A 25,987-nucleotide genomic window follows, 5' to 3' on the forward strand; every position below is an offset into this window, starting at 1 on the left:
GCATTTCCGTTTTTTTGGCGTTGAGTTGCAAAAAGTTAGCGGACATCCATTGTTTAATTTCATTAAGACACGCCTCCAGCTGACTACAATCCTGCGTGTTGGTCAGCTTTAGGGGCATGTAGAATTTGGTGTTATCAGCATAACAGTGAAAGCTAACACCGTATTTGCGTATGTTGTCACCTAGCGGCAGCATCTATATGCCGAAGAGTGCAGGGCCAAGGACCGAACCCTGGGGAACTCCACACGTTACCTTAACATAGTCCGAGGTCACACTGTTACAGTATGGGAGACGCACTGCACCCTGTCAGTAAGATAAGAGTTAAACCACGACAGGGCTAAGTCTGACATACCAATTCGTGTTTTGATACGCTCTAAGAAAATATTATGATCGGCTGTATCGAAAGCAGCGCTAAGATCGAGGAGCAGCAACATAGATGATGCATCAAAATCCATCGTTAGCGATAGATCATTAGTCATTTTTGCGAGGGCTGTCTCAGTATAGTGATTTGCCCTGAAACCGGATTGAAAGGTTTCACAGAGGTTGTTAGACGCTAAGTGTTCATTTAGCTGCTCAGCAACAGTTTTTTCGAGGATTTTTAAAAATAAAACGAAGGTGAGACACCGGTCGGTAGTTAACCATGAGGTCAGGATCGAGGTTAGGTCTTTTAAGGAGAGGATGAATAACCGCTTTTTTTGAATGCTAGAGGAACAGTGCCAGAGGAAAGTGATAAGTTTATAATATTTAGCACTGATGGACCTAAAAATAAAAAGAGCACCTTGATAAGTTTCCCAGGAAGTGGGTCAAGTAAACATGTTGTTTGTTTTATTCCATTTACACGTTGAAACAATTCCTCCAATGTTATTTCATCAAAAAGAGAGAACTATTTAGGAGGTCAGTATCCGCCGTATATACAGTCGTATCTGTTGATAGAACCCAGTTGTAGCTGGGATGCATTGTCTTTAATCTCCTTTCTAATGACTTCAATTTTCTTATTAAAGAATTGCATAAAGTCATCTGCTGAGTGGGTGGAGCTACTGGAAGGGGTCCCTTATTGGGTTAGCGATGCTACCGTATTAAACAAAAATTTAGGATCGTTTTTATTAAGGTGGATGAGATTTGAGTAATATTTAGCTTTAGCTAAGGTAAGCGTGCGTTTATAAGTTATTAAACTATCACTCCATGCTTGATGGTGCACATCAAGTTTAGTTGATATATATATATATATATATATATATATATATATATATATATACATACAGTTTATTTATCTTCATGACTATTTACATTGTAGATTGTCACTGAAGGCATCAAAACTTTGAATGAACACAAAAGGAGTTATCTACTTAACAAAAAAAGGTGAAATAACTGAAAACATGTTGTATATTCTAGTTTCTTCAAAATAGCCACCATTTGTTTTTTTGCACACGCTCGGCATTCTCTCAATGAGCTTCTAGAGGTAGTCACCTGAAATGGTTTTCACTTCGCAGGTTTGCTTGAACCTCAACAAAAGAATGCCACGAGTGTGCAAAGCAGCAATCAGAGTGTGACTGGGTGGCTATTTTTAAGAAACTAGAATATAAAACATCCATCCATCCATTTTTCTACCGCTTGTCCCTTTTGGGGTCATGGGGGGTTGTTGGAGCCTATCTCAGCTGGATTCGGACGGAAGGGGGCGTACACCCTGGACAAGACGCCACCTCATTGCAGGAATATAAAACATGTTTTCAGTTATTTATTTATATATATATATATATATATATATATATATATATATATATATATATATATATATATATATATATATATATATATATATATATTAGAAAGGCTGAGCCTCTACAATTGGTGCGAGTACAGTACTGATTGACAAAAAAACATTTAAAAAAAAAAAGAAAAAAGAAGTCCTAAGCAACTCAATTAGAGTCGGATTGTTTTTAACTTTTTCTGTAATTCATCATTTTAAATGCCAGCACAGGCAAATCACGGGACTTTGTGTTGGTTTTGTTAAAGGTCTCTGTGAATCTAAAATTATTTTATCACTGCACTGCGACAGCTCTGGTAGTTAGCAAATGGGCTGTGATATAAAAAAAAACACTGTACCATGTTCAAACTATTGTCTGACAATAGACACACAGAACAAATGCAAATGCAACCAACTCTATAATGAATTTGGCTACATTAAAACACATGAGAAGTAATTAAAGAGAGCGGGGGGCTGTGCGGAAGTTAAATGCTGCCTCAGCTGTGCACCAGACTGGGGAGGCAGCAGGACACCGGACTGTGTGGCAAAAAAGCCACATTTAACATCATTGTTATTTCATGTGTTATCTTTTTTGTATGACATTGGCGTCATAAAATATTGATTTGTTACAGGTGTCAAACTTGACTCTTGCAGCATCACTCATAAAACTGCCTTGGAATAACTGATAACTTTCACCAATTCAATAGCAAACATTGCACTACTTCAGTTATCATACTGCCAATTGTGGGTGGGCAAAGAAAACAACAGGGGGACTAAGTCCTACAATTTCATTAGCAGGGAATGTGATATTTGTTTAATTTTTTTTTTTTTTTTTTAAGCTTTCAGTGTTCTCAATGTAAAATGATTGCACAATTTAAGATTAGTTGTTGGTTTTCACACCAAAGACAAGCTTTTAGTAAAACATGCCTCACAATGCGCTAAAGTGAGTATTTTCTGTTTTTAGTTAACCAAGCTTTACAAATGTCCATGTTTCTATGTTATAGTTGGATTATTTGTTCATGCTTTGGATATGGTAAGTTTGCTTTAACTATATTTTGTAGCTACAGCCTTTTTTTCACCAATATGTATTTCCTGTACATGGACATTTTGTGTTAGTTACTTATATTTTATTTTCTTTGTGTTAGATTTTTTTTCAGATTTCATATGTTTCCACTGTGTCACAAAAAAAACTAAGAAGAAGCAAAACATGTAGCAAATGAATGATTCAGTGCCTTCTGAACGGAGTAAAAAGTCTTATACACGATTTGTAAATACTCTTTCAAAAATGTTGGTTTAGTCACTAACTGTATAACTTTACAACTTTAAGGGGTTATAATGTATTTATGGGCTCTCATTGTCAACGCTAAAATAACGAGTTAACGAACGTTTCCCAAAAAGGCATTTTATAAGATTGTATTCACGCAATCCTGTGTGATCCTCAGGTCATATTGTAGCTGTGGAAAAGTGGCGGTGTTCCAGCTGATGTAGAGTCACAGGAATGAATAGAGAACATGAGTGGAAATGGAAAAAGTTATAGTAAATATGCTGGCAAGTTTAGCTTCCAAACCCTGGCAGGTCACTTTCTCCTCAAGACCAAAGTTATTTCTATCCACTGTCACTGTGAGCTATTAGTGTCTCCGGTATTCCCATCATAGCGTATTACAATCCACTTTTTCCAAAATTTGCAGTTGTTAGTGAGAGGTGGGTTTCAGTTTTATAGGCTTCTTTTTGAATATATGGTTGCGAATTTCGGCTTGCTTTTCTGTTCCCACAAAAAAAACATACCAGGATTGCTTAGTTACAGCTCATTTTATTACCTATTCTCTGTTATATGTGTCCTATGTTGCACGATTGCAACAAGAAAAAAATCCTAGTTTGGGAGCCCGTTCTCACACAATGAAAATACAAACTATTCTGATTCCGATTCTGACCGTGCCGGCAGCTACTTTGTCCTTTTCAACCCGTTTCCTGGTTATCACACTCTTGGTGGGCTTGACACGCCCCAAAACACTTGAACACAAATTATGCATGTGCAACTACGACAGACTGATTAAAGCAGAGAGGTCCTCAGAGGAATGTCCTTAGAATTACTGGCTTAGAGGGGCCAAATGTATGGAGGGGTGTGTCCAAGTTAAAGAATACTTCAGGATCTCTTTTGTTTTGTGGGTTTATTTACAATCTTTGATCAAGCCGTGTAACGATTGATGTGGTCTGTAAAAACATTGCATATCGACAATAAACAGCAATGTAGCAAGTATTACGCACAAACAAAGTGTCATGAGACATGCAAATACAAACAAAGGAAATAAATGACGGAAAACATAAGTAAAGCAAATGAGCTCAAAAATACTGTACCTATAAACAAAACATTTTGATTGATTGATTGAAACTTTTATTAGTAGATTGCACAGTACAGTACATATTCCGTACAATTGACCACTAAATGGTAACACCTGAATAAGTGTTTCAACTTGTTTAAGTCGGGGTCCACGTAAATCAATTCATGGTACAAATATACAGTATACTATCAGCATAATACAGTCATCACACAGGTTAATCATCAGAGTATATACATTGAATGATTTACAATGCGGGAGGTGAGATGAGGAGGGTTTGGTTGATATCAGCACTTCAGTCATCAACAATTGCATCATCAGAGAAATGGACATTGAAACAGTGTAGGTCTGACTTAGTAGGATATGTACAGCCAGCAGAGAACATAGTGAGTTTAAATAGCATAAGAACAAGTATATACATTAGAAATACATTTGATTATTTACATTTGGTTATTTACAATCCGGAGGGATGGGATGTAAAGGGGGGAGGGTGTTAGTAGAGGGTTGAAGTTGCCTGGAGGTGTTGTTTTAGAGCGGGTTTGAAAGAGGATAGAGATGCACTTACTTTTACACCTGTTGGGAGTGCATTCCACATTGATGTGGCATAAAAAGAGAATGAGTTAAGACCTTTTTAGATCGGAATCTGGGTTTAACGTGGTTTGTGGAGCTCCCCCTGGTGTTGTAGTTATGGTGGTCATTTACGTTAAGGAAGTAGTTTGACATGTATTTCGGTATCAGGGAGGTGTAGCGGATTTTATAGACTAGGCTCAGTGCAAGATATTTTACTCTGTCCTCCACCCTGAGCCAGCCCACTTTGGAGAAGTCGGTTGGAGTGATGTGTGATGATGAGTTGTATGGACGTACAATTAGCGTGAACAGCATTCTTGCATAGATTCGCTCAGTTATTTTCAATTATTTTCTGTTACACCCACTGGCAAAAAGAAAACATTTTGTGCCCCCTACTCTCTGGCGCGACTATACATAATTGAATTTTTCTATAACATTGTTTTAAGTACACCGCTAGTACCAATGATTGTCACACACACACTAGGTGTGGTGAGATTATCCTCTGCATTTGACACATCACCCTAACCCCCTGGGAGGGGAGGGGAGCAGTGAGCAGCAGCGGTGGCCGTGCACGGGAATCATTTTTGGTGATTTAACACCCAATTCCAACCCTTGATGCTGAGTGTCAAGCAGGGAGGTAATGGATCCCATTTTTATAGCTTTTGGTATGACGCGGCCAGGGTTTGAACTCACGACCTACCGATCTCAGGGTGGACACTCTAACTACAAAATCTGGCAAAACCTCAACACACCGTAGGCATTTTTTTTAATTGTCATTAAATCATTTTTGTCCTTTTTATGTTGAGCTGTGTATAAACGCATAATGTTTGAAACAAATGTATTTAAAGCAAAATAAATTGTCATTTAATGGAGTTAAAACTTGAAAATTATCTGTCTAGAGTGCACTTATTGATGATTAAAAATGCTGTATATATCTGCAATTTTGTGATTAATTATGAGTTATCTATGAACAGTGCGATTGTGATTAAATATTTTAATCGCTTGACATCCCTATATGCATCCATCCATTTCCCACCGCTTATTCCCTTTAGGGCCGCGGGGGGCGCTGGTGCCTATCTCAGCTACAATCGGGCGGAAGGCGCGGTACACCCTGGACAAGTCGCCGATCCCTATATATATATATATATATATATACTGTATATATATATATATATATATATATATATATATATATATATATATATTTATATGTGTATGTATATTTATGTATGTATATATATATATATATATATACATGTATGTATATATAGATATATATATACATATATATATATCTATATATACACACATGTATATACACATATATATACATATAAGTATATATATATATATATATATATATATATATATATATATATATATATATATATATATATATATATATATATATATATATATATATATGTATGTATATATATATACATATATATATATATATATGTATATATATATATATACCACCTATTCCCTTTGGTGTCGCGGGGGGTGCTGGAGCCTATCTCAGCTACAATCGGGCGGAAGGCGAGTATACCCTGGACAAGTCGCCACCTCATCGCAGGGCCAACACAGATAGACAACATTTTACACTCACATTCACACACTAGGGCCAATTTAGTTTTCCCAATCAACCTATCCCCAAGTGCATGTCAGTGGAGGTGGGAGGAAGCCGGAGTACCCGGATGGAACCCACACCGTCACAGGGAGAACATGCAAACTCCACACGGAAAGATCCCGAGCCCGGGATTGAACTCCGCACTACTCAGGACCTTCGTATTGTGAAGCAGATACACTAAATCCTCTTCCACCGTGCTGCCCTATTGTACAATTTACCTACATCTATTTTTTTTGTATTTTTGACTATTCATAGATGCTGTTTTTATTGCAACACTGTTATACTGTAATCACTGTTTGTAGTAGAAATGTTTGAGAATGCACTTTTTACTGCCTAGTGGGGAGTGGCTGAGGAAACTGTCCTACCTCCACCTTCTGTTCAAATATCCGTTTGAATCATGTCAACCGGGCTAGGGACCGGGTGTATTGAGGATTAAATATTACATTCATTCAACCTATTTGTCGTTTTCTCAGGAATCCTTCACAAGGGGAATGGAGAAAATGTATTCCTCTCCCAGCAGCCTTCTGTAATCAGCACTGTTATGGGGAACGGATTCTACCGGAGCGTCCCCTGCGGTCCAAGCTGCATTGGCGCGGCCAAGGACATGATGCTCTATGCCCCTGTGGCTCTGTCCAGTGGTCCTGATGGTTCTCTGTATGTCGGAGACTTCAACTTCATCCGCAGGGTCCATCCAGACGGATATACCAGAACCATTTTGGAACTTAAGTGAGTTGAGACTTTAATCTCCCTATTTAACTGGACTACAGTACCATTACCTGGATGTATGAGTTAGTGCGTACAGTATTTAGCATATGTGTTATCCGCTTGATCTCAGTTTGCCTTCATGCAAAAACTATGTATGCGCACTTCTGACTTCACACACTTTAATCTACCTCTTTGGTTTGTGAGGGAGGCTGAAAGTCTTTACTGTGAAATGGGGTTTTTGTGTTGGATTATGACAATATCACACTGTGCTGGAGGCTCTACATTCTGTATTGCTCTATTTTCTCAAGCATAGTAGTATCTCAATGGGATTGCACAGTCATTTGTCCTTTAAAGTGTTCTTCTTATAAAACTTAACTCATAGTTTCTGGTTTTATTGCATCTCCTACTAATAGTTTTGCTCTAGATAGAGGTTTTAAAATGACTCTATTGGATACTCTGCTCTCCTATGGGAAGAAATGGTGAAAAACCTTCCTGTTTGTATAAATATTTAATATGAAGCAATGCAGCCATTTAAATCAAGCGTAATCATATTTTATGGGGATGAAACAGACTCGCTATGGCTTGTGAAATGTGTACAGTTCTCAATAGAATTATGAATTACATATTTGCCTTCTGTTTTCTTTTTTATTTCATGCTCCGTCATGGCTTGTTATCAGAAACCGGGACACCAGACACAGGTGAGAATTGGCAATTAACAGCACTTCCACATGACACGCACACATACAGTAGAAACACAAAGAATGTGTTAATATAAAAAAAAACCTCAATTTAACAGTAATATATCGTGTTTGTCTGCTGCAAACTGCATTGACCTCCCTCAATACACACGTCATCCTCTATGTGCAATCAGCAAAATCTCTGTTAAAATAGCAAGCCTTTACTTTCTCTTGAGCTGCTCTAAAACCGTGGGCTTTGGAGCCACTGGCCCAAAGCCTAATGCAGTTAACACTATATCAACAGAAGATTAGATAGACAACATAGGATTTCTATTTGTTTGTACGTGTTTCCAATACTAAGCTGATAATGTGTTTATAGTGTGTTTATGATTTCACTATATTGGTGGATTCAGTGGCAGGCCATGCGTTTCCCACCTCGGCATTCAGTGATGTCCAACTTCAAAAATTACCTCTGAAAATACCATAACTGATGTCCCCACATGACCATTGCTGGAGAAATACTAAAAAACCCCATTTCCATATGAGTTGGGAAATTGTGTTAGATGTAAATGTAAACAGAATACAATGATTTGCAAATAATTTTCAACCCATATTCAGTTGAATATGCTACAAAGACAACATATTTGATGTTCAAACTAAAAAAACATATATTTTTTTGCAAATAATCATTAACTTTAGAATTTGATGGCAGCAACACGTGACGAAGTTGGGAAAGGTGGCAATAAATACTGATAAAGTTGAGGAATGCTCATCAAACATTTATTTGGAACATCCCACAGGTGTGCAGGCTAACTGGGAACAGGTGGGTGCCATGATTGGGTATGAAAACAGCTTCCCAAAAAATGCTCAGTCTTTCACAAGAAAGGATGGGGTGAGGTACACCCCTTTTGTCCACAACTGCATGAGCAAATAGTCAAACGGTTTGAGAACAAAGTTTCTCAAAGTGCAATGGCAAGACATTTTGGGATTTCATCACCTATGGTCCATAATATCATCAAGAGGTTCAGAGAAACTGGAGAAATCACATGGCCAGAAACCAACATTGAATGACCGTGACCTTCGAGCCCTCAGACGGCACTGTATCAAAAAGAGATATCAATCTCTAAAGGATATCACCACATGGGCTCAGGAACACTTCAGAAAACTACTGTCACTAAATACAGTTTGTCGCTACATCTGTAAGTGCAAGTTAAAGCTCTACTATGCAAAGCGAAAGCCATTTATCAACAACATCCAGAAACGCTTCCAGCTTGTCTGGGCCTGAGATCATCTAAGATGGACTGATGCACAGTGGAAAAGTGTTTTGCGGTCAAACGAGTCCACATTTTGAATTGTTTTTGGAAATATTCGACTATGTGTCATCCGGACCAAAGGGGAAGCGGACCATCCAGACTGTTATCGACGCAAAGTTCAAAAGCCAGCATCTGTGATGGTATGGGGGTGCATTAGTGCCCAAGGCATGGGTAACTTACACATCTGTGAAGGCACCATTAATGCTTAAAGGTACATACAGGTTTTGGAACAACATATGCTGCCATCTAAGCGCCGTCTTTTTCATGGACGCCCCTGCTTATTTCAGCAAGACAATGCCAAGCCACATTAAGCACGTGTTACAACAGCATGGCTACGTAAAAAAGAGTGCGGGTACTTTCCTGGCAACCCTCCAGTCCAGACCTGTCTCCCATCGAAAATGTGTGGCGCATTATGAAGCAAAAAATACGACAGCGGAGACCGGACTGTTGAACGACTGAAGCTCTACATAAAACAAGAATGGGAAAGAATTCCACTTTTTAAGCTTCAACAATTAGTTTCCTCAGTTCCCAAACGTTTATTGAGCGTTGTTAAAAGAAAATATTATGTAACACAGTGGTGAACATGCACTTTCCCAACTACTTTGGCACGTGTTGCAGCCATGAAACTGAGCTAATTATTATTTGCAAAAAAAAAAAATTAAGTTTATGAGTTTGAACATCAAATATCTTGTCTTTGTAGTGCCTTTAACTGAATATGGGTTCAAAAGGATTTGCAAATCATTGTATTTAGTTTATATTTACATCTACATCAATTTATGGAAACACAGGTTTGTAGAAGGCCTTACTGACAACAAGATTGGCTATCACAACTGACTGTCAAATGTTTGTGTCCGTTCACTTACAGTGCACAGACGCCAGCATTGTTGATTCTAAAGGCTCTAGGCAGATTCGGCACAGCATGGCAATTAGGGGTTGTGGGAAAAAATCGATTCGAATACGTTTATGCGATTCAGAATCGATTCTCATTTTTTTTTAAATCTATTTTTTTTTTTTTTTTAATCAATCCAACAAACCACTACACTACAATACCATAGCAATGTAATCCAATTCCAAAACCAAACCTGACCCAGCAACACTCAGAACTGCAATAAAGAGAGCAATTGAGAGGAGACACAAACACGACACAGAACAAACCAAAAGTAGTGAAACAAAAATGAATATTATCAACAACAGTATCAATATTAATCATAATTTCAGTATAGCAGTGATTAAAAATCCCTGATTTACATTATCATTAGACATCTATAAAAATTAAAAAAAAGAACAATAGTGTCACAGTGGCTTACACTTGCATCGCATCTCATAAGGTTGACAACACACTGTGTCCAATGTTTTGACAAAGATAAATTAATACATATTTAAAGTTAAAACAAATTTATATTATTGCAATCAGTTGATAAAACATTGTCCTTTACAATCATAAAAGCTTTTTAAAAAAAATCGACTACTCTGCTAGCCTGTCATTAACCTGGGGTAGATCCTGCTGAAATCCTATGTATTGAATGAATACAGAATCGTTTTGAATCGGAAAAATATCGTTTTTGAATCAAGAATCGCGTTGAATAAAAAAAAATCGATATATTTTCAAATCGCGACCCCAATAATCGATATTGAATCGAATCGTGGGACACCCAAAGATTCGCAGCCCTAATAGCAACATAAGCTATCTGAATTCTGATTGGATAAAAACTCTGTAACCTAAAAACAACAGCGCTGGAAGGAGCATATGAAGATACTATGAATACTTTTAGATATTTAGGGAATGTAAATTAAAAATTACTTTTTTCTTTAACTATGATCATGATTTCTGGTTATGTTAGGCCAGCAGAGAAGGCCTTGCTGGCCCAGACGGCACACCCCCGGGTGGATGTGTTATAGAATGAGCATGAAAGTATATATTTTGCACAGATATAGTTGGAACCAGTTGTGCTATCGCGTACACCAATGGTGTCAAACTTGTTGGAATTGGTGACAGAGCAGAAAAGTGCTAGAAATATGTTTGACGTAAAATGCCATGACATTGATTAATTCTACAGACATTTTGCAAACTATGTTTGAGCCTCATCGACAGGACAAAGTGTGTCCCTTTTAAGCTCACTATAGTTTCAAAATACGGGACAGTAGTGATCACCTGGCAATCTTAGGTGTCAATAAACATGTCCGTCAAATCACATGACAAGTGGGTGAAGGCAAGTGACGGACCTAAAAGAAAGACAACTTTGGCTTTCTCTCTGGAGGCACTTAAGATACCCTTTTCCTCACCGTGAGGGTTCCTCCTTCACTTCCTGCTTCAAAGGCTGCTTTTCACTGTTAGCAGCATGTTACTTTTTTATTCTATACTATTGTTCTCCCAAGTCGAATGCATTAATTATTCATCTATATTCAGCTTTCAAAGCCTTTCTCTTCACATTCTTCCCTGCAAAGTGCTTATCAGCAAGCAGGGGTTTTAAAACAAGGTGTCCTCATAGGGGAAACAATATGGGATGTTCTTACCGTAAAAAAACATTGTCTATTCTCTGCCTTCAAGAGGAACACACAAGGGGAAAAAGTCCTCCACAAAGTCATCTGAGAGCCCCAGACAGTCGAGATCACAGAGTCTATTAACTCTGATGACCGATTTTTTTTTTTACAAGCGAAAGGAACAGGGGAGTCTACAGTTAATTTGCTTTTGCTTTGGTTGTTATTTTTGTTGATTTCCCTTTCACTGGATGAATACAATTTGAGATGAGCGTCTAATTGACAAAAAAGCAAGTGAAGTGATTTATAATCATGCGCTGTGCACAGTGCAATGCTTGCTGAAACTTTAAGAGGCCCAACAAATATTTTATGCCGCGCAGAGCAGTGACACACTTTGAAACTTGCCAAAAAAACTCTCCTTGGATCAAGTTTAAATTATGTATGTGCAAGAGCTCTGTAAACTGTTATGCACTTAATGGACTCGATGACTGACAGCACCGGCGACTGCGTTGTCTAGATGTAACGGTTTCAAATCTAACGGTACAATATGATTAGGGTATTTAGGCCACAGTATGATATTATAATGGTATATGTACAAAAAAAAGGCTTAAAAATGTTATAGTGTGTAAAATTAAGTGGCAGTGACTTACTGTCATTTAAGACAGACATAATGCTAAAATGTTCTAATCTTATGTATTACAACATTCATGTATTTTTAAGTGCAAAAAATTGTGCAGGGTATTTCACTGTTTCAACCAAATATTAAAAAAAACTTACAGTTGCGTGTCTTTAAAGTGACGATGTAAACATCCATTGTAAAACAGTATTGTTTACTTTAGAGGATTTCAACTTTTACTTTCTGACCTGCAGTGTCCTCCACAGTGGACTTGCTTATATAAGTGTGGAAAATGGTCTTCTTCATAAAAGTTGACTCAAATTAAACATTTAATAATACAAATACCCCACATGTTTGGCTTTGCTGGCTTTAAATATATTTTCAGGAGGTGACTTGCAGCTCAATTGGCTCCACCCTGCCCGCGACATCAAGAGAAAAAAATAGGAAAAATAGTTGGGTAGATTGAGGATTTATCAAGTAGTTTTTAGGTTTTTCATATTTTTCACATTGAATTTTGTGTTGGTTGATTACCTCTTTGCAGTGCAAAGTGACTGCCTGGCTCTGTGTCACTTTGGAAACGCTTGAGATGAAAATATTGCTTTACAGAACACAGACTTCCGCCAAAGAGGTTATTTTTTCGCCAGGGTTTGTTTGTCCGTTTGTCGGCAAGATTACTGAAATTGTTATGGAAAGATCTTGATGACAATTTTTCGGAAATCTATAAAAAAAAAAAACAATTCCTCTCATCGACTGCTACCAACTGAGACATACTTGCCAACCTTCCCAGATTTTCCGGGAGGCTCCCGAAATTCAGCACCTCTCCCGGAAACCTCCCGGGACAAATTTTCTCCCCAAATCTCCCGAATATCAGGCGGAGCTGGAGGCCACGCCCCCTCCAGCTCTATGAGGACTTGAGTGACGTGTCTGAGAGCGTGTCTGCCCAATGACGTTATAACTGTAGAGTGATCGAGGGCGAGTTCTTGGTTTCTTATGTGGGTTTATTGTTAGGCAGTTTCATTAAGTCCTCCCTGCGCAGTAACAACACACAACAACAGCAGTCACATTTACGTCTACCATTCTACCGTAAGGCAGTTCGTCTGCCGTAAACAGCATGTGACATTCTTAAACATGACAATACTGCCATCTACTGTACATGCACCAGAACACCTCCCGGCAACTTCAACCCTTTACTAATCTTTCTCCAATCACATCCCATCTCCCCGGATTGTAAATAACCTAATGTAAATAATCTAATGTATATACTTGTTCTTATGCTATCTGAACTCACTATGTTCTCTGCTGGCTGTACATATCCTACTAAATAAGACCTACACTGTTTTAATGTCCATTTCTCTGTTGATGCAATTGTTGATGACTGAAGTACTGATATCAACCAAAGCTCCTCATCCCAGCCCCCGGATTTTAAATATATATATATATATATATATATATATATATATATATATATATATATATATATATATATATATATATATATATATATATATATATATACTATGATGATTTACTTGTGTGATGACTGTAATATGCTGATAGTATATATTTGTACCATGAATTGATTAACGTGGACCCCGACTTAAACAAGTTGAAAAACGTATTGCGGTGTTACCATTTAGTGGTCAATTTTATGGAATATGTACTGTACTGTGCAATCTACTAATAAAAGTTTCAATCAATCAATCAATCATGCATATGTGACGATAACATCTACTTTAGAAAGTGCAGTGCACAACTGCGCACACAACAGCTGTAAATATACTCCTCCCTTCTAAACCACGCCCCCAACCACGCGTTCCCCCCCCAACCACGTCCCCCTACCCCCCACCTCCCGAAATCGGAGGTCTCAAGGTTGGCAAGTAGGCACTGCGATGAGGTGGCGACTTGTCCAGGGTGTACGCCGTCTTCCGCCCGATTGTAGCTGAGATAGGCACCAGCGCCTTCCGCGACCCCAAAGGGAATAAGCGGTAGAAAATAGATGGAGGGACTATTACCCACTTCCCTTCCTGCTTATGGCGTTCCACACCCCCAACAGGGCGACCCGCGCTGCGCAAAGAATTCTAGGAGACGGAATTTATTTTCAGACCCGACCAACGCTAAAGTGCTGGAAAAAACTGTACACCGAGTCTTTTGTTTGATACCGCCAGGCGTTATGGTTTTGAAACCGAAATACCGCGGGATCAACGGTATTGAACTGTGAGAACTGAACATGTCCAGGTTGATATCTAGGTTTTTTTTTTCCATCACAAGAGGGTTTTGATTATCAATGTTTTTTCCATCTCAAGAGGGTTTTGATTATCAATGTTTTTTCCATCTCAAGAGAGTTTTGATTAGATTGGGGCATTAAAATGTCGAGCATTCTTATGCGGATTTTTTGCTCAAAGATTCAAGTTTAAAAGTGAGAAAAGTAATACATGACTAAGTCACATGATTAAAAAAGGAGGGTTCATATCTTTTACATAGTATCCAAAATTAAGGCTTATTTGTTTTTTTTAAAAAAGTTAAAGTTAAAGTACCAATGATTGTCACACACATACTAGAAGGTGCCGGTGTTTAACTAGTGACTCAAGAAAATGTGTTTGTTTTCTGGTACCCATCCCTATAAACAAGCTAAAGTCTCTGTTTTGAGGATGCCTGTGAATATTTTCATTCATCCATGTTGTTTTATTCTCAGGCCATTGAAAGGATCACAACTGGACTGATCAGATTGTCTTAGAAGACATTTCACTTCTCACTCAAGACATGTTCATAGACTAAGATAGAAAGATGGTGCATGATCCCAAGTGTGTACAGTATGGCTGCGAATCTTTGGGTGTCCCACGATTCGATTCAATATCGGTTCTCGGGGTCACGATTCTATTCTAAAACAATTTTTTCCCGATTTAAAAGGATTCTCTATCCATTCAATACATAAGATTTCGGCAGGATCTACCCCAGTCTGCTGACATGCAAGCAGAGTATTAGATTTTTGTAAAAAGCTTTTATAATTGTAAAGGACAATTTTTTTTTTTATCAACTGATTGCAATAATTACATTTTTTTTAAACTATTAAACAAACCAAAAATATGACTTATTTTATCTTTGTGAAAATATTGGACACAGTGTGTTGTCAAGCTTATGAGATGCGATGCAAGTGTAAGCCACAGCGACACTATTGTTCTTTTTTTAAATTTTTATAAATGTCCAATGATAATATCAATGAGGGATTTTTAATCACTGCTATGCTGAAATTATAACTAATATTGATACTGTTGTTGATATTATTCATTTTTGTTTCACTACTTTTGGTTTGTTCTGTGTCTCAATTGCTCTGTTTATTGCAGTTCTGAGTGTTGCTGGACCAGGTTTGGTTTTGGAATTGGATTACATTGTTATGTTATAGCTGCGTATTGTTTTGTTGTATTGATTAAAAAAAATAAAATAAAATCAATTTTTTTTTTTAAATGATAATCGATTCTGAATCGCACAACGTGAAAATCGCGATTCATATTCGAATTGATTTTTCCCACACCCCTAGTGTACAGTATTTTTTGAAAGTTGCGACATGCTCAGTGAAGAATGGGTTTGCTCTGTTGTTGTGCAATGGAACAATGGAATGAGACCTCTGTTGATCTCTGAGACCATAGCTCTGGTTTGCACTCAATTCAGTTGTATCCATGATAAAGGGCACACATGAAGCCAAAAATGCCTGTCTTGTTAATTGTTAGAGGCTAAATTACCAAATATTTTGCAAGGTATGAAAGGACAGTATTGTATGTGTTGGATAGATGATGTTGCAGACATTCCACCCCCTCTGTTCAGAGATGGTTTCTTATCTTTGACATACAGTAAATGGCCTCTTTAGTGCCTCTTTTAAACCTTTTGTCCTCTATGTCCAGAATGTGTGCATTTTTATCTTCCAAAAATGTTTTTTCTTTAAGGTGCGTATAGGCAGCTGAGTCTTGAAGAATCCCTCTGTCTGTGCTGTGACATGAGTTTGCTTCATGGTTGTTCCCCCATGTACAAATCAGTACATTCCTGATTTTCTGGGTATTGGATGTCCGGTTTTTGGGGTGAACCAGCCTTTGTCGCAGGTCGTTTTTTTAACAAAAAACTATTGTACTGTATGTTTATGCCCACAGTGATAGCAGTTGAGACTCAAAGTGTGAAGTAGAAGTGATAATGCCATGTGTGCTTAGAATTGTAATGTTTTTATTAAAAAAAAAAATACACTGTGCTGCCCTACTGCAGTCTTTTCCTCCAGATGCTATTCTGTTACAAAATCTACATCAATAGACTGACAATGTGTGTGTCTGTATGACTCATGGATCTGAGATCTCTCTATGTTTACAGTTATTACATTCAATATACATTATTCAAGAAACACATACAAAATACAGCGTATGTGAAGAAGCTCTCATAATATAGAATATGCATTCTAACACCACATTTGCCAATGAATACACAAGCAGACCATTCCTGTGAAGAAGAACGTTAAGAGTTTTGGTTTGATATAAACCAATGAATCACTACCCCATTCACTTTATCTAAGCTTTCTTCGTGATGAATATACTCTCGGACCAGCTTGATAAATACAGAGCATCCTCACTTCTCTGATTGTAAGCAATTGTAGATCTTATTACGTCCATATCATGCCTGGATGAAAAATCAAAATGTGCAGAACTCACTGACCACATGATTAAGGAGCAGAAAGGCATAATATTAAGTATGCAGTGTGTGTAACATTACTGTTGTCCTATGCATCACTCAAGCGAATCAGGTTGTCAATTATTATGTGAATTAAAGAATAATAGGAAAACTACCATATTGTTAATTATTTCCCAAAAAATGAAAAGCTACAGTGTGGAGATATGCCACTAAAGAGTACATTACTTCTCATTGACCTTGAAATCGCTTTGATTTTATACATTTTCTGAAAATGACGGCCTATAGATTTATACATATTGTTAAATGTGACTAGCGTAATACTGAAAAACTCCTGATACCTTAACTGAACTGATGCTGTGATGAAAATAATCATTAAAGCTAGTGCCTACCATCATTGGTAAAAGTGTAAAAATGTGTAAACGTATCTCTCTTTTGGTAATTCCTTGACAGCACCAGCCCAGCCCATAAATATTACCTGGCCATGGATCCTATGGGGGAAGTTCTTTATGTGTCGGACACCAGCAGTCGCAGAGTGTACAGAGTGAGAAACCTGGGTCAGCCAAAAGATCCCTCTCGCAATCTGGAGGTGGTAGCTGGGACGGGAGAGCAGTGTTTACCCTTTGACCAAAGCCACTGTGGAGAAGGCAGAAAGGCCACAGAAGCTGCACTTAATAACCCTCGAGGTAAGACCATCTATGAGTCATTAATATTTCAGCGAAAGGCTCCGCCAGGGTGGATGCTGGATGTCCCATCTCCACCGTTCGGGTCCCTCTGGGGTTGGGGTTGTTGGTTCCCATGGCCTTGTGCTGGACAGTCCTGCTTTGGCCGTCATGGTTGGGATGGCCAGTTGTGGGCTTAGTCATGTTCTCCTGTAAGAGGTTAGGTTTGTGGGGGCATACAATACATACATACATACATGCAAATATACGTATTTACAAATGTACATTCATCCATACAGTACATTCATACACACATACAAACAGTACAAACATATGCATACACATACATACATACATACATACAAACATACACACAATACTTACATACGCATACACATGTACATACATACATACCCTCATGCATACAATCACACTTCAGTATACAAATTTACAAGTGTACACAATCACACGTTTACAAATACACACATCACATTAAGCACGGCACACTGACAGTGCTGTACGCTTAGCTCTTTCACTACTAGCGCCAGTAAATGACAAACTAATAATAAATTTAAAAAATTAGTAGCACATCATTTTTGTTTTGTAGCACAGAGCTTTGTGTTTAGAAATATCTCTTATATATCACAATTTCATTTCAATACTCTTTCTTTACCCCCCTCTCTCTCTTTTCTTTTGTCATTAAATTATTCATTACATTTATGTATTTATGTCATTTGAAGCGATTGCAATTATGATTTTAGAAGTAAATGGTGCTATTCATTATCAGTATTGTTATTTCTATTGATGGTGTTTTTGTGGGGTAAAGTCTATCCTATCCAATGTTTCAATTGTAGTACGAAAATCTTAATTGTCAATACTGTGTTATTAACATCTACTTCACTAATTTGCTTTTATTTATAATATTTGGTCTCATACCTGTGTATACAGTACTGTATTTGCTGATGTAATTTTGTTTTTGTTGTTTTTAAGGCTCTCAACGTTAACGCGTTAACACATGTGATTAGAAATATATGTATATCACGTTATCAAATCTGAACGACAATTAGTCACTTCCAGGTTAAGGCTTAATCAAAAAAATGTGCGCATTTGTTACACAATCTGTGATTGAGAGGCGAGTCGCTCATTTCGCTTCAAAACAGAACTTTGGACAAAACTAAGGTAACTTGTTGGTGTTGCAAAGACAACCGTTTTATCATTGGCGCACATCAAGTTTAAAATACCATTTTGAAGCACTTTCATATGAACAGTGTACAGTGTCACTAATCCTCTTGGTGACTTGTTTTGCAAACAGCTACTCACGACATATCTGGTGACTTTTTCTAGTGATTTTGGAAACTTTTTCGTGTCTTGGAGACTTTTCTGTATCTTGGAGACTCTGAGGCGAAAGCAAGCAGCAATCATCGTCCTCAGCGAGCACTGACTGACTTGCTGTCCTTCTGACACTGTCTTATTGACATACAACCAGATGAAAAGTAGCATGCCACATTAGATCAAACGAATCGATAACGATTTTTGTAACATACGTAAAAGTAAATAAACCTTTTTCCTAACACTGATTGTGGCACCAATGAAATGTAACAATTAAATATAGGTTTATTTGCAGTACCAGTGGTCCCTATTAGGCGACCCGTGGTCCCAATATTACATTTGGCCAAACAAATTATGGAACCATACTGGTTTACATAAACCTAATGGTTATAGGAAAAGGCACTTTGTGAGTGACTGGACAAGTGGAGCAGGTTTCAGAACCCTTTTGGGATGTATGGTACCATTATTATTGTTTTTAGAGATGTCCTAATACCGATCATGGGATCAGATTGAGGGCTGACTTTTTTAATTGATCGGCTGATGAGCTGTCGAGGCCAGCCGATCTTCCCGGCTTTGTCCTAGTGTTTACATGGCTGAAAAATGTATTCATGTGAAAGATACCTTCAAAAGCGATGGACGTTTACTTTTCTGGATTCCTTGCTTAAACACATGCAGGAGTTACGCTAACACTAGGGAGTATATGTCTTGCCAAAACACTGGCTCAAATTTGAGATCAAGCTGCAATGAGTGTGTCGTTCATCTACAGTGCGAAGCCGCTTTAAAGATACTAATTCTCACCACCATGACGAAAAGTAAACTTCTTTCAAGTGACATTATCACTGGAGGACAAAAGGGAAAGCAATAATTAAGCATGCTGCACTCACACACATCAATCAAGATGACACAAGAAGATAACCCCTTAATCTTCAATGAAAAGTAGAGGTGACCGAGCAAGATATAGTACCAATACCTAGTGTAGTAGCAGTATACTGTATAAACGATACTTTGATCCTGCGCTCGGGATCTTTCTGTGTGGTGTTTGCATGTTCTCACCATGACTGTGTGGGTTCCCACCTCCAAAGACTTGCACCTGGGGATAGGTTGATTGGCAACACTAAATTGGCCCTAGTGTGTAAATGTGAGGGTGAATGTTGTCTGTCTATCTGTGTTGGCCCTGTGATGAGGTGGGGATTTGTTTCAGGGTGTACCCCGCCTTCCGCCCGAATGCAGCTCAGAGAGGCTCCAGTGACCCCGGAAGAGAGACGAGGTAGAGAATGGATAGATAGATAGATAGATGGATGGATATATATCCATCCATCCATTTTCTACTGCTTATTCGCTTTTGGGGTCGCGGGGGGCGCTGGCGCCTATCTCAGCTACAATCGGGTGGAAGGCGGGGTACACCCTGAACAAGTCGCCACCTCATCGCAAGGCCAACACAGATAGACGACATTCACACTCACATTTACATATATATATATATATATATATATATATATATATATATATATATATATATATATATATATATATATATATATATAATCTCCTAAAGATTGAAGGAACCCCTCATTAAACATTTCTGTAGAGATGAAGTAGTCTTGTGATTTTTCCCACACATACACACACATATTATATATATATATATATATATATACACACATACAAAAGTTATGCCCCTTGTACAGATGTAATTGCAATAGAATAAAATGTGATGTAAACCTCCTGACTGTAAGATTACACACGTATTAATGTAATGGTTGATTGTTTTAATGACACCACACAATCGCGTACCGTAGTGAATCTCTGTATTGTTTGTTCAATGGCACATTGAATGGAAGCTCTCATCCGTACAGTATAATGCGTAACTGGTTTAAAGATCTTGCTGTATGCTGCCAAAAGCTTTCATTCACATCCCCATCAGCTTCATGTCCTGTTGACTTGAGCTGAAATGGATTGCAGCATTCATTCGTAGTGAACAAAGGACAACAAAAGGATCACTCGTTGGATTGTGTGTATTCTTAGCTTGGGGCCTTTTATTACAAATATGCTTTGTTAAAAGCATATTTAGCATGCTTCGCATTACATCTCTGTTTTTGTGTGGAGATGAGGATTACTTTTGACTCATCAATGCCCTCAGCCACCTTTACCACTGTGGTGGGTAGCCAAAATGGATTGTTGCCAGATTTAGTACAATTTATACCAGTAACTTGGCAATAGAAATAAAAAAAATAAAAAACATTGCACTTTGCTGTAAACGAGTAAGTGAGAAACATGTGTTCATGACTAACTGAAAACGCCCCCTTTCTTTAACCTGTCCTGCTTGGTCTGTAGTGGAGATCTGTATGTGTTGTTGTGCCAAAGCAGATATTCTGTGATATTAGTCTTTTTCAGATGTATTCAATAGGTACAATAAATAGCTCCTCACCTGATTCTGAGTTACTCACAAAAGGGTCAAATAATATTTGCTTCATGCATTTCCGTTCCAAAAGTATCCTTCTATTTAATGACAAATTAAACAAACTAAGGTTTCTCATTGTAGCCCATTGGGTTGAGTTTTTCCTTGCCCTGATGTGGGATCTAAGCCGAGGATGTCGTTGTGGCTTGTTCTGCCCTTTGAGACACTTGTGATGTGGGGATATATGAATAAACTTTGATTGAATGAAAATTTGAACTCAACATAGCATAAAGAAAATGGCCACACAGTTTGAGTGAAGAGCTGCTTCATAAAATACAATTCAAACATTGCCGGTCACATCAATAATAGACAAATATCTCACCTCTCCTCTTTTTTCACTGTAGCTCTCATAGGGGTTAGAGAGGTTGGAGACCAGTAGCCTAACTCTTCCTGTTTGTGATAGAATTTATCAGGAAGGCTATTGGACAGTATAGGTTTCAGAGGGGACCGATTAAGTGAAAGGGGTAGCAAGGATGAATAACAGAAAAAGATTAACAACAATATTGACTACTTCCTGTTTTAAGTAGGGACAACCGGTGATCCTAAAGCATGGGTGTCAAACGTACGGCCCACGGATAGTTTTACTCCGGCCCGCGGGATGAGTTGGTTAAGTATAAAAATTTGCCAAAATTTTTGAATGAAAGAAACGGCTGTTCTAAATGTGTCCACTAGATATCGCAATAGCAATTATTTGTATCTTTGTAGATCAGGGGTAGGGAACCTATGGCTCTAGAGCCAGATGTGGCTCTTTTGATGACTGCATCTAGCTCTCAGATAAATCTTAGCTGAAATTGCTTAACACGATAAGAAATGAATAATTCTGCTGGTAATCAGTGTTAAAAATAACGTTAAAATTACAAAACATTCTCATGCATTTTAATCCAAACATCCATTTTCTATCGCACATGTTCAAGAAGTTGCATTAATGGTAAGAAGTATTGTATTTATTATTGGTTAACTATAGAATAACAATGTTATTAAAAAGAATAAGAGACTTATTATACTCTAAAAATGTTGGTCTTACTTAAAAATGCACGCATTTAGTTGTATTCATCCATCCATCCATCCATTCATTCATTCATTTTCTACCGCTTATTCCCTTTGTGGTCGTGGGGGGCGCTGGTGCCTATCTCAGCTACAATAGGGCAGAAGGTGTTGTACACCCTGGACAAGTCGCCACCTATAAGGCTCTCACGGAAATACATTTTGAAATATCTGGCTTTCATGGCTCTTTCAGCCAAAAAAGTTCCCGACCCCTGTTGTAGATGATGCTACCTATGTAAAAAAACCAAAAAAAAAACAACACATATTAGTGCACCAGTTGAGTAAAATGAGCAAACTACATAAATAACATCCTGTAATTTAATTTTGATGATATTTTTTTTATATTGATGGATTGAAAATGAGCACCAATGAGTTGACTGAACATTATCACATAATTTATTCAGAAAATATAAATAACGGCAACATGTAAGTATTAAAAAATGAATAAACAATAACATTCTGATTTGTAAATTTTCAGAATGTGCTTGTTTTATTTTTAAACAAAGAAAACAGTCCTAAGTTGTCTTTATTTTTAAGTCATTGTGCCGTGATTTTACCAATTCGGCCCACTTGGCCCCCCAACTAAAATTAGTTAGACACCCCTGTCCTAAAACAAAACATCAGCTACTGCTTGGTTTCCAGGTAGGCAAACAGTGAAGAGGACACAGATTACAGTCCCCAACACACATGGGGGACTAATGGACATTTTCAAGTTTCCTCATATTTGAGGAGGCCCTGATGATTATTTAAAATACACCCATTTGTACATTAGGACTGGTTTTGTTGCCGCTGGAGTAGAGGCAGGACCTTGTTTTGGCTTGCAAGTTGAATTTTAACATCTCATTCAATAACAGGTACGATTCATATTTAATCATTCTATCAGGGCCACCGCTCACTTCACACAGCCCACACACTGCCCCAGGCTCCTATGTTCCTCATTGGGCCCCATCTTGCACATAGAACATTGAGCCAGTCCAAGGCGTTGAAAGAAAGAGAAAGAGTGTTTTGATACTGCACACTTTGCCACTATAACTAAGCTCACATACATTAAACCAGTATTATTCAATCTTTTTTGGGCCGAGGCACGTTTTTTTCTTTGAAAAAATCCGGAGGTACACCACCAGCAGAAATTCTTAAAAAATTAAACTCAGTAGACAATAAAAAGTCATTGTCGCAATTGTTGGATATGACTTTAAACCATAACCAACCATGCATACAATATCTTGTCTCAAAGTAGGTGTACTGTCACGACCTGTCACATCACGCCGTGAGTTATTTTATATTTTTTGATGTCATGCAGGTCTCCCTTGGAAAAGAGATCTTTGATCTCAATGGGATTTTACCTGGTTAAAAAAAGGCTAAATAGAAAATAAATAAATAAAATGCGCTCCTTTTTAGGTGGATTTTCTTGTTTTATTGGTGTTGTCCTATAGCAGTTTTATGTCTTACATGTTCTTGTTTTAGCAATCAAGAACATGTAAGTTGTTGCTATCTTTTTTTGGTTTGGACATTGTTGATTGTCATGTCATGTACGGATGTACTTTGTGGACGCTGTCTGCTCCACACGCTGTAAGTCTCTGCTGTCGTCCAGCATTCTGTTTTGGTTTACTTTGTAGCCGGTTCAGTTTTAGTTTTGTCCTGCATAGCCATCCCTAAACTTCAATGCCTTTTCTTAGGTGCACTCACCTTTTGTTTGTTTTTTGGTTTAAGCATTAGATACCTTTGTACCTGCGAGTTACCTCACGCTGCCTGCCTATTGTGATCACGACAAACCATTGTCGTTGTTCCCGACAACTACAAAGCAATTAACTATCTGCTGCCACCTAGTGATATGAAAGAGAATAACATGGTTACTCTGCCGAGCTCCAGACAGCACAGACACTCAACAATGGCACATAATTTGCGGATTATAATTACTGGTTTGCAAAATATATTTTTAACCCAAATAGGTAAAACTACATAATCTACCACGGCACACCACACTGTATCTCACGGCACACTGGTGGCTGAAAAACCCTGCATTAAACAAAACATCCCAAAATCAATTACAAAATATAAATGCAATGCCAACGCATACATGAACTACCTCTATTTAGGTATTGGCCGGTTACCGATTTTAAGGTATACACCGGCATTAAAAAGTGACGGTTTCAAAATCACTAAAATGATGCCTTAGTTAGTTAAACATCCTGGCTGCAGTGGAAACATCAGGATGCCTCTTGCTGCACAAGCTGTACCACGGATGAAAGAGAGCAATCTTTCAAACCTTTCCCTTTGTTTAAAATCACAAAATGTCTGTTTGGGAATGTTTTACTTGCTGTAAACATTCAGATGGCCACAATGGAGGAAGAAGATCGATTATATTTTTTACAAATGACTAACCTCAAAAGTTATTTTTGGCTTCTTTTCAACAAAGCCCTGTTAAAAATAACACGTTAGTGTATCGATAATACTATTTGTCATACCGCCAAGCCATGATAGTTTTACCAAATGTTATCATACCTATAAATAAGTATATTAGGGACGGCGTGGCGCAGTGGGGAGAGTGGCCGTGTGTAACCCGAGGGTCCCTGGTTCAATCCAGACTGACCTGAGCCTTAATAATGATCTTTGTAATTAACACATGGTTTCATATCATCTGAGAAGATTAATCCAGTTAAACTGTAAATAGATTAGATATCATCTTAGAGTAAATTCAAGAGTAATACTGTGGTTTCAGTGTTCATTTTTGAGTTGGTCCCTAGTAGAAAATGTGGGCCTCGATTTAAAAAAAGGCTATGAACCCCTGCTCTGCCCCCTTTACTTGTTTTGGGCTAATGCACCTATATCCCAATAATTAGGCCCTAAGGAACTGATACAAGTGACGGGTCTACTTGAGAGTCGGAAAATGTTGTGCTCAAGACTATCCTCATTTTGTCCCTAGCAGGACAGCATTGTCAGAGCTAACACAATCATAATCAGCTCATTGTCTTGCAGCTCGGACTGTCAAGAAAGACCCAAACAGGACTAGTGTAACTCGGACTTTTGGGGGAGATATTTTTTGAAGGACAGTCACGCCCACCCACCTGGCCACCCCTCAGTCCCCATATGGCAGAGTGGATCGAGGCAAACCCTGTCAGCCATCATCCTGCATGGTCTCCTTTGTCAGTCACGCTGAGATGTTGCATGCAATACGGAGTGACACTCGGATGCGGACTGGGAGACAGTCAATGTGACCGCACAATAAACAAAGTACTTCACCTGCTCTCAAAGTAGTTTGGAGTTTAAAGTTTACGTTTTCATTTCAGGCCAACTTATACAACTATAGGAAGGAATAATATGTTGAGATACAATACCCAATTGGAGCTGATTTGACAGCTGATGTGAAGCATATTATACTCATTACATGTACCCGTTATGCTGCGGAACATTCCGTACTCATTTCTTTGCACAGCCATAGAAAATTGCTTCCCAAAACTCCTTTTCAATCACAGTCAGGTATTTTATACTCTTTGACTGGTTGCGCTTCGCAGGGTCTTCTGTGGCCATTTCACTCTGACTAACCAGTTTAGAAAGGCTCTGGAGGTTTCTGCCTGGAGCCTCCTGGTACCCAGTCATCCATCTGCCACAGCCTATGCTCCTCCTCTTTCCTGCAGCTTCTTACCAATGGTAATGAGCGTTAGACTTCACAGAGAAATATCTGTCCATTTCTTTTTTGAAGATGCTCCGGCATTGATCTTGTCTCGTGTCCTCTGGTGAGCTTTCTCGCTGCAAATTAGAGCCTTC

General features: G+C 38.2%; 1 protein-coding gene across 1 annotated transcript in view; it reads left to right on the plus strand.

Annotated features, from left to right (window-relative positions):
• tenm1 (teneurin transmembrane protein 1) overlaps window positions 1-25,987 on the plus strand; it is a 561,054-nt gene that overhangs the window by 415,672 nt on the left and 119,395 nt on the right. Inside the window, exons 20-22 of the mRNA XM_061901744.1 lie at window positions 6,752-7,004; window positions 7,661-7,681; window positions 17,183-17,415. Of these exons, the coding sequence (XP_061757728.1) occupies window positions 6,752-7,004; window positions 7,661-7,681; window positions 17,183-17,415 (507 nt within the window). The remainder of the gene's footprint in view (window positions 1-6,751; window positions 7,005-7,660; window positions 7,682-17,182; window positions 17,416-25,987) is intronic.

The sequence above is a fragment of the Nerophis ophidion genome, linkage group LG05, assembly GCF_033978795.1.
Source record: "Nerophis ophidion isolate RoL-2023_Sa linkage group LG05, RoL_Noph_v1.0, whole genome shotgun sequence".
In the NCBI taxonomy this organism is placed as follows: domain Eukaryota; kingdom Metazoa; phylum Chordata; class Actinopteri; order Syngnathiformes; family Syngnathidae; genus Nerophis; species Nerophis ophidion.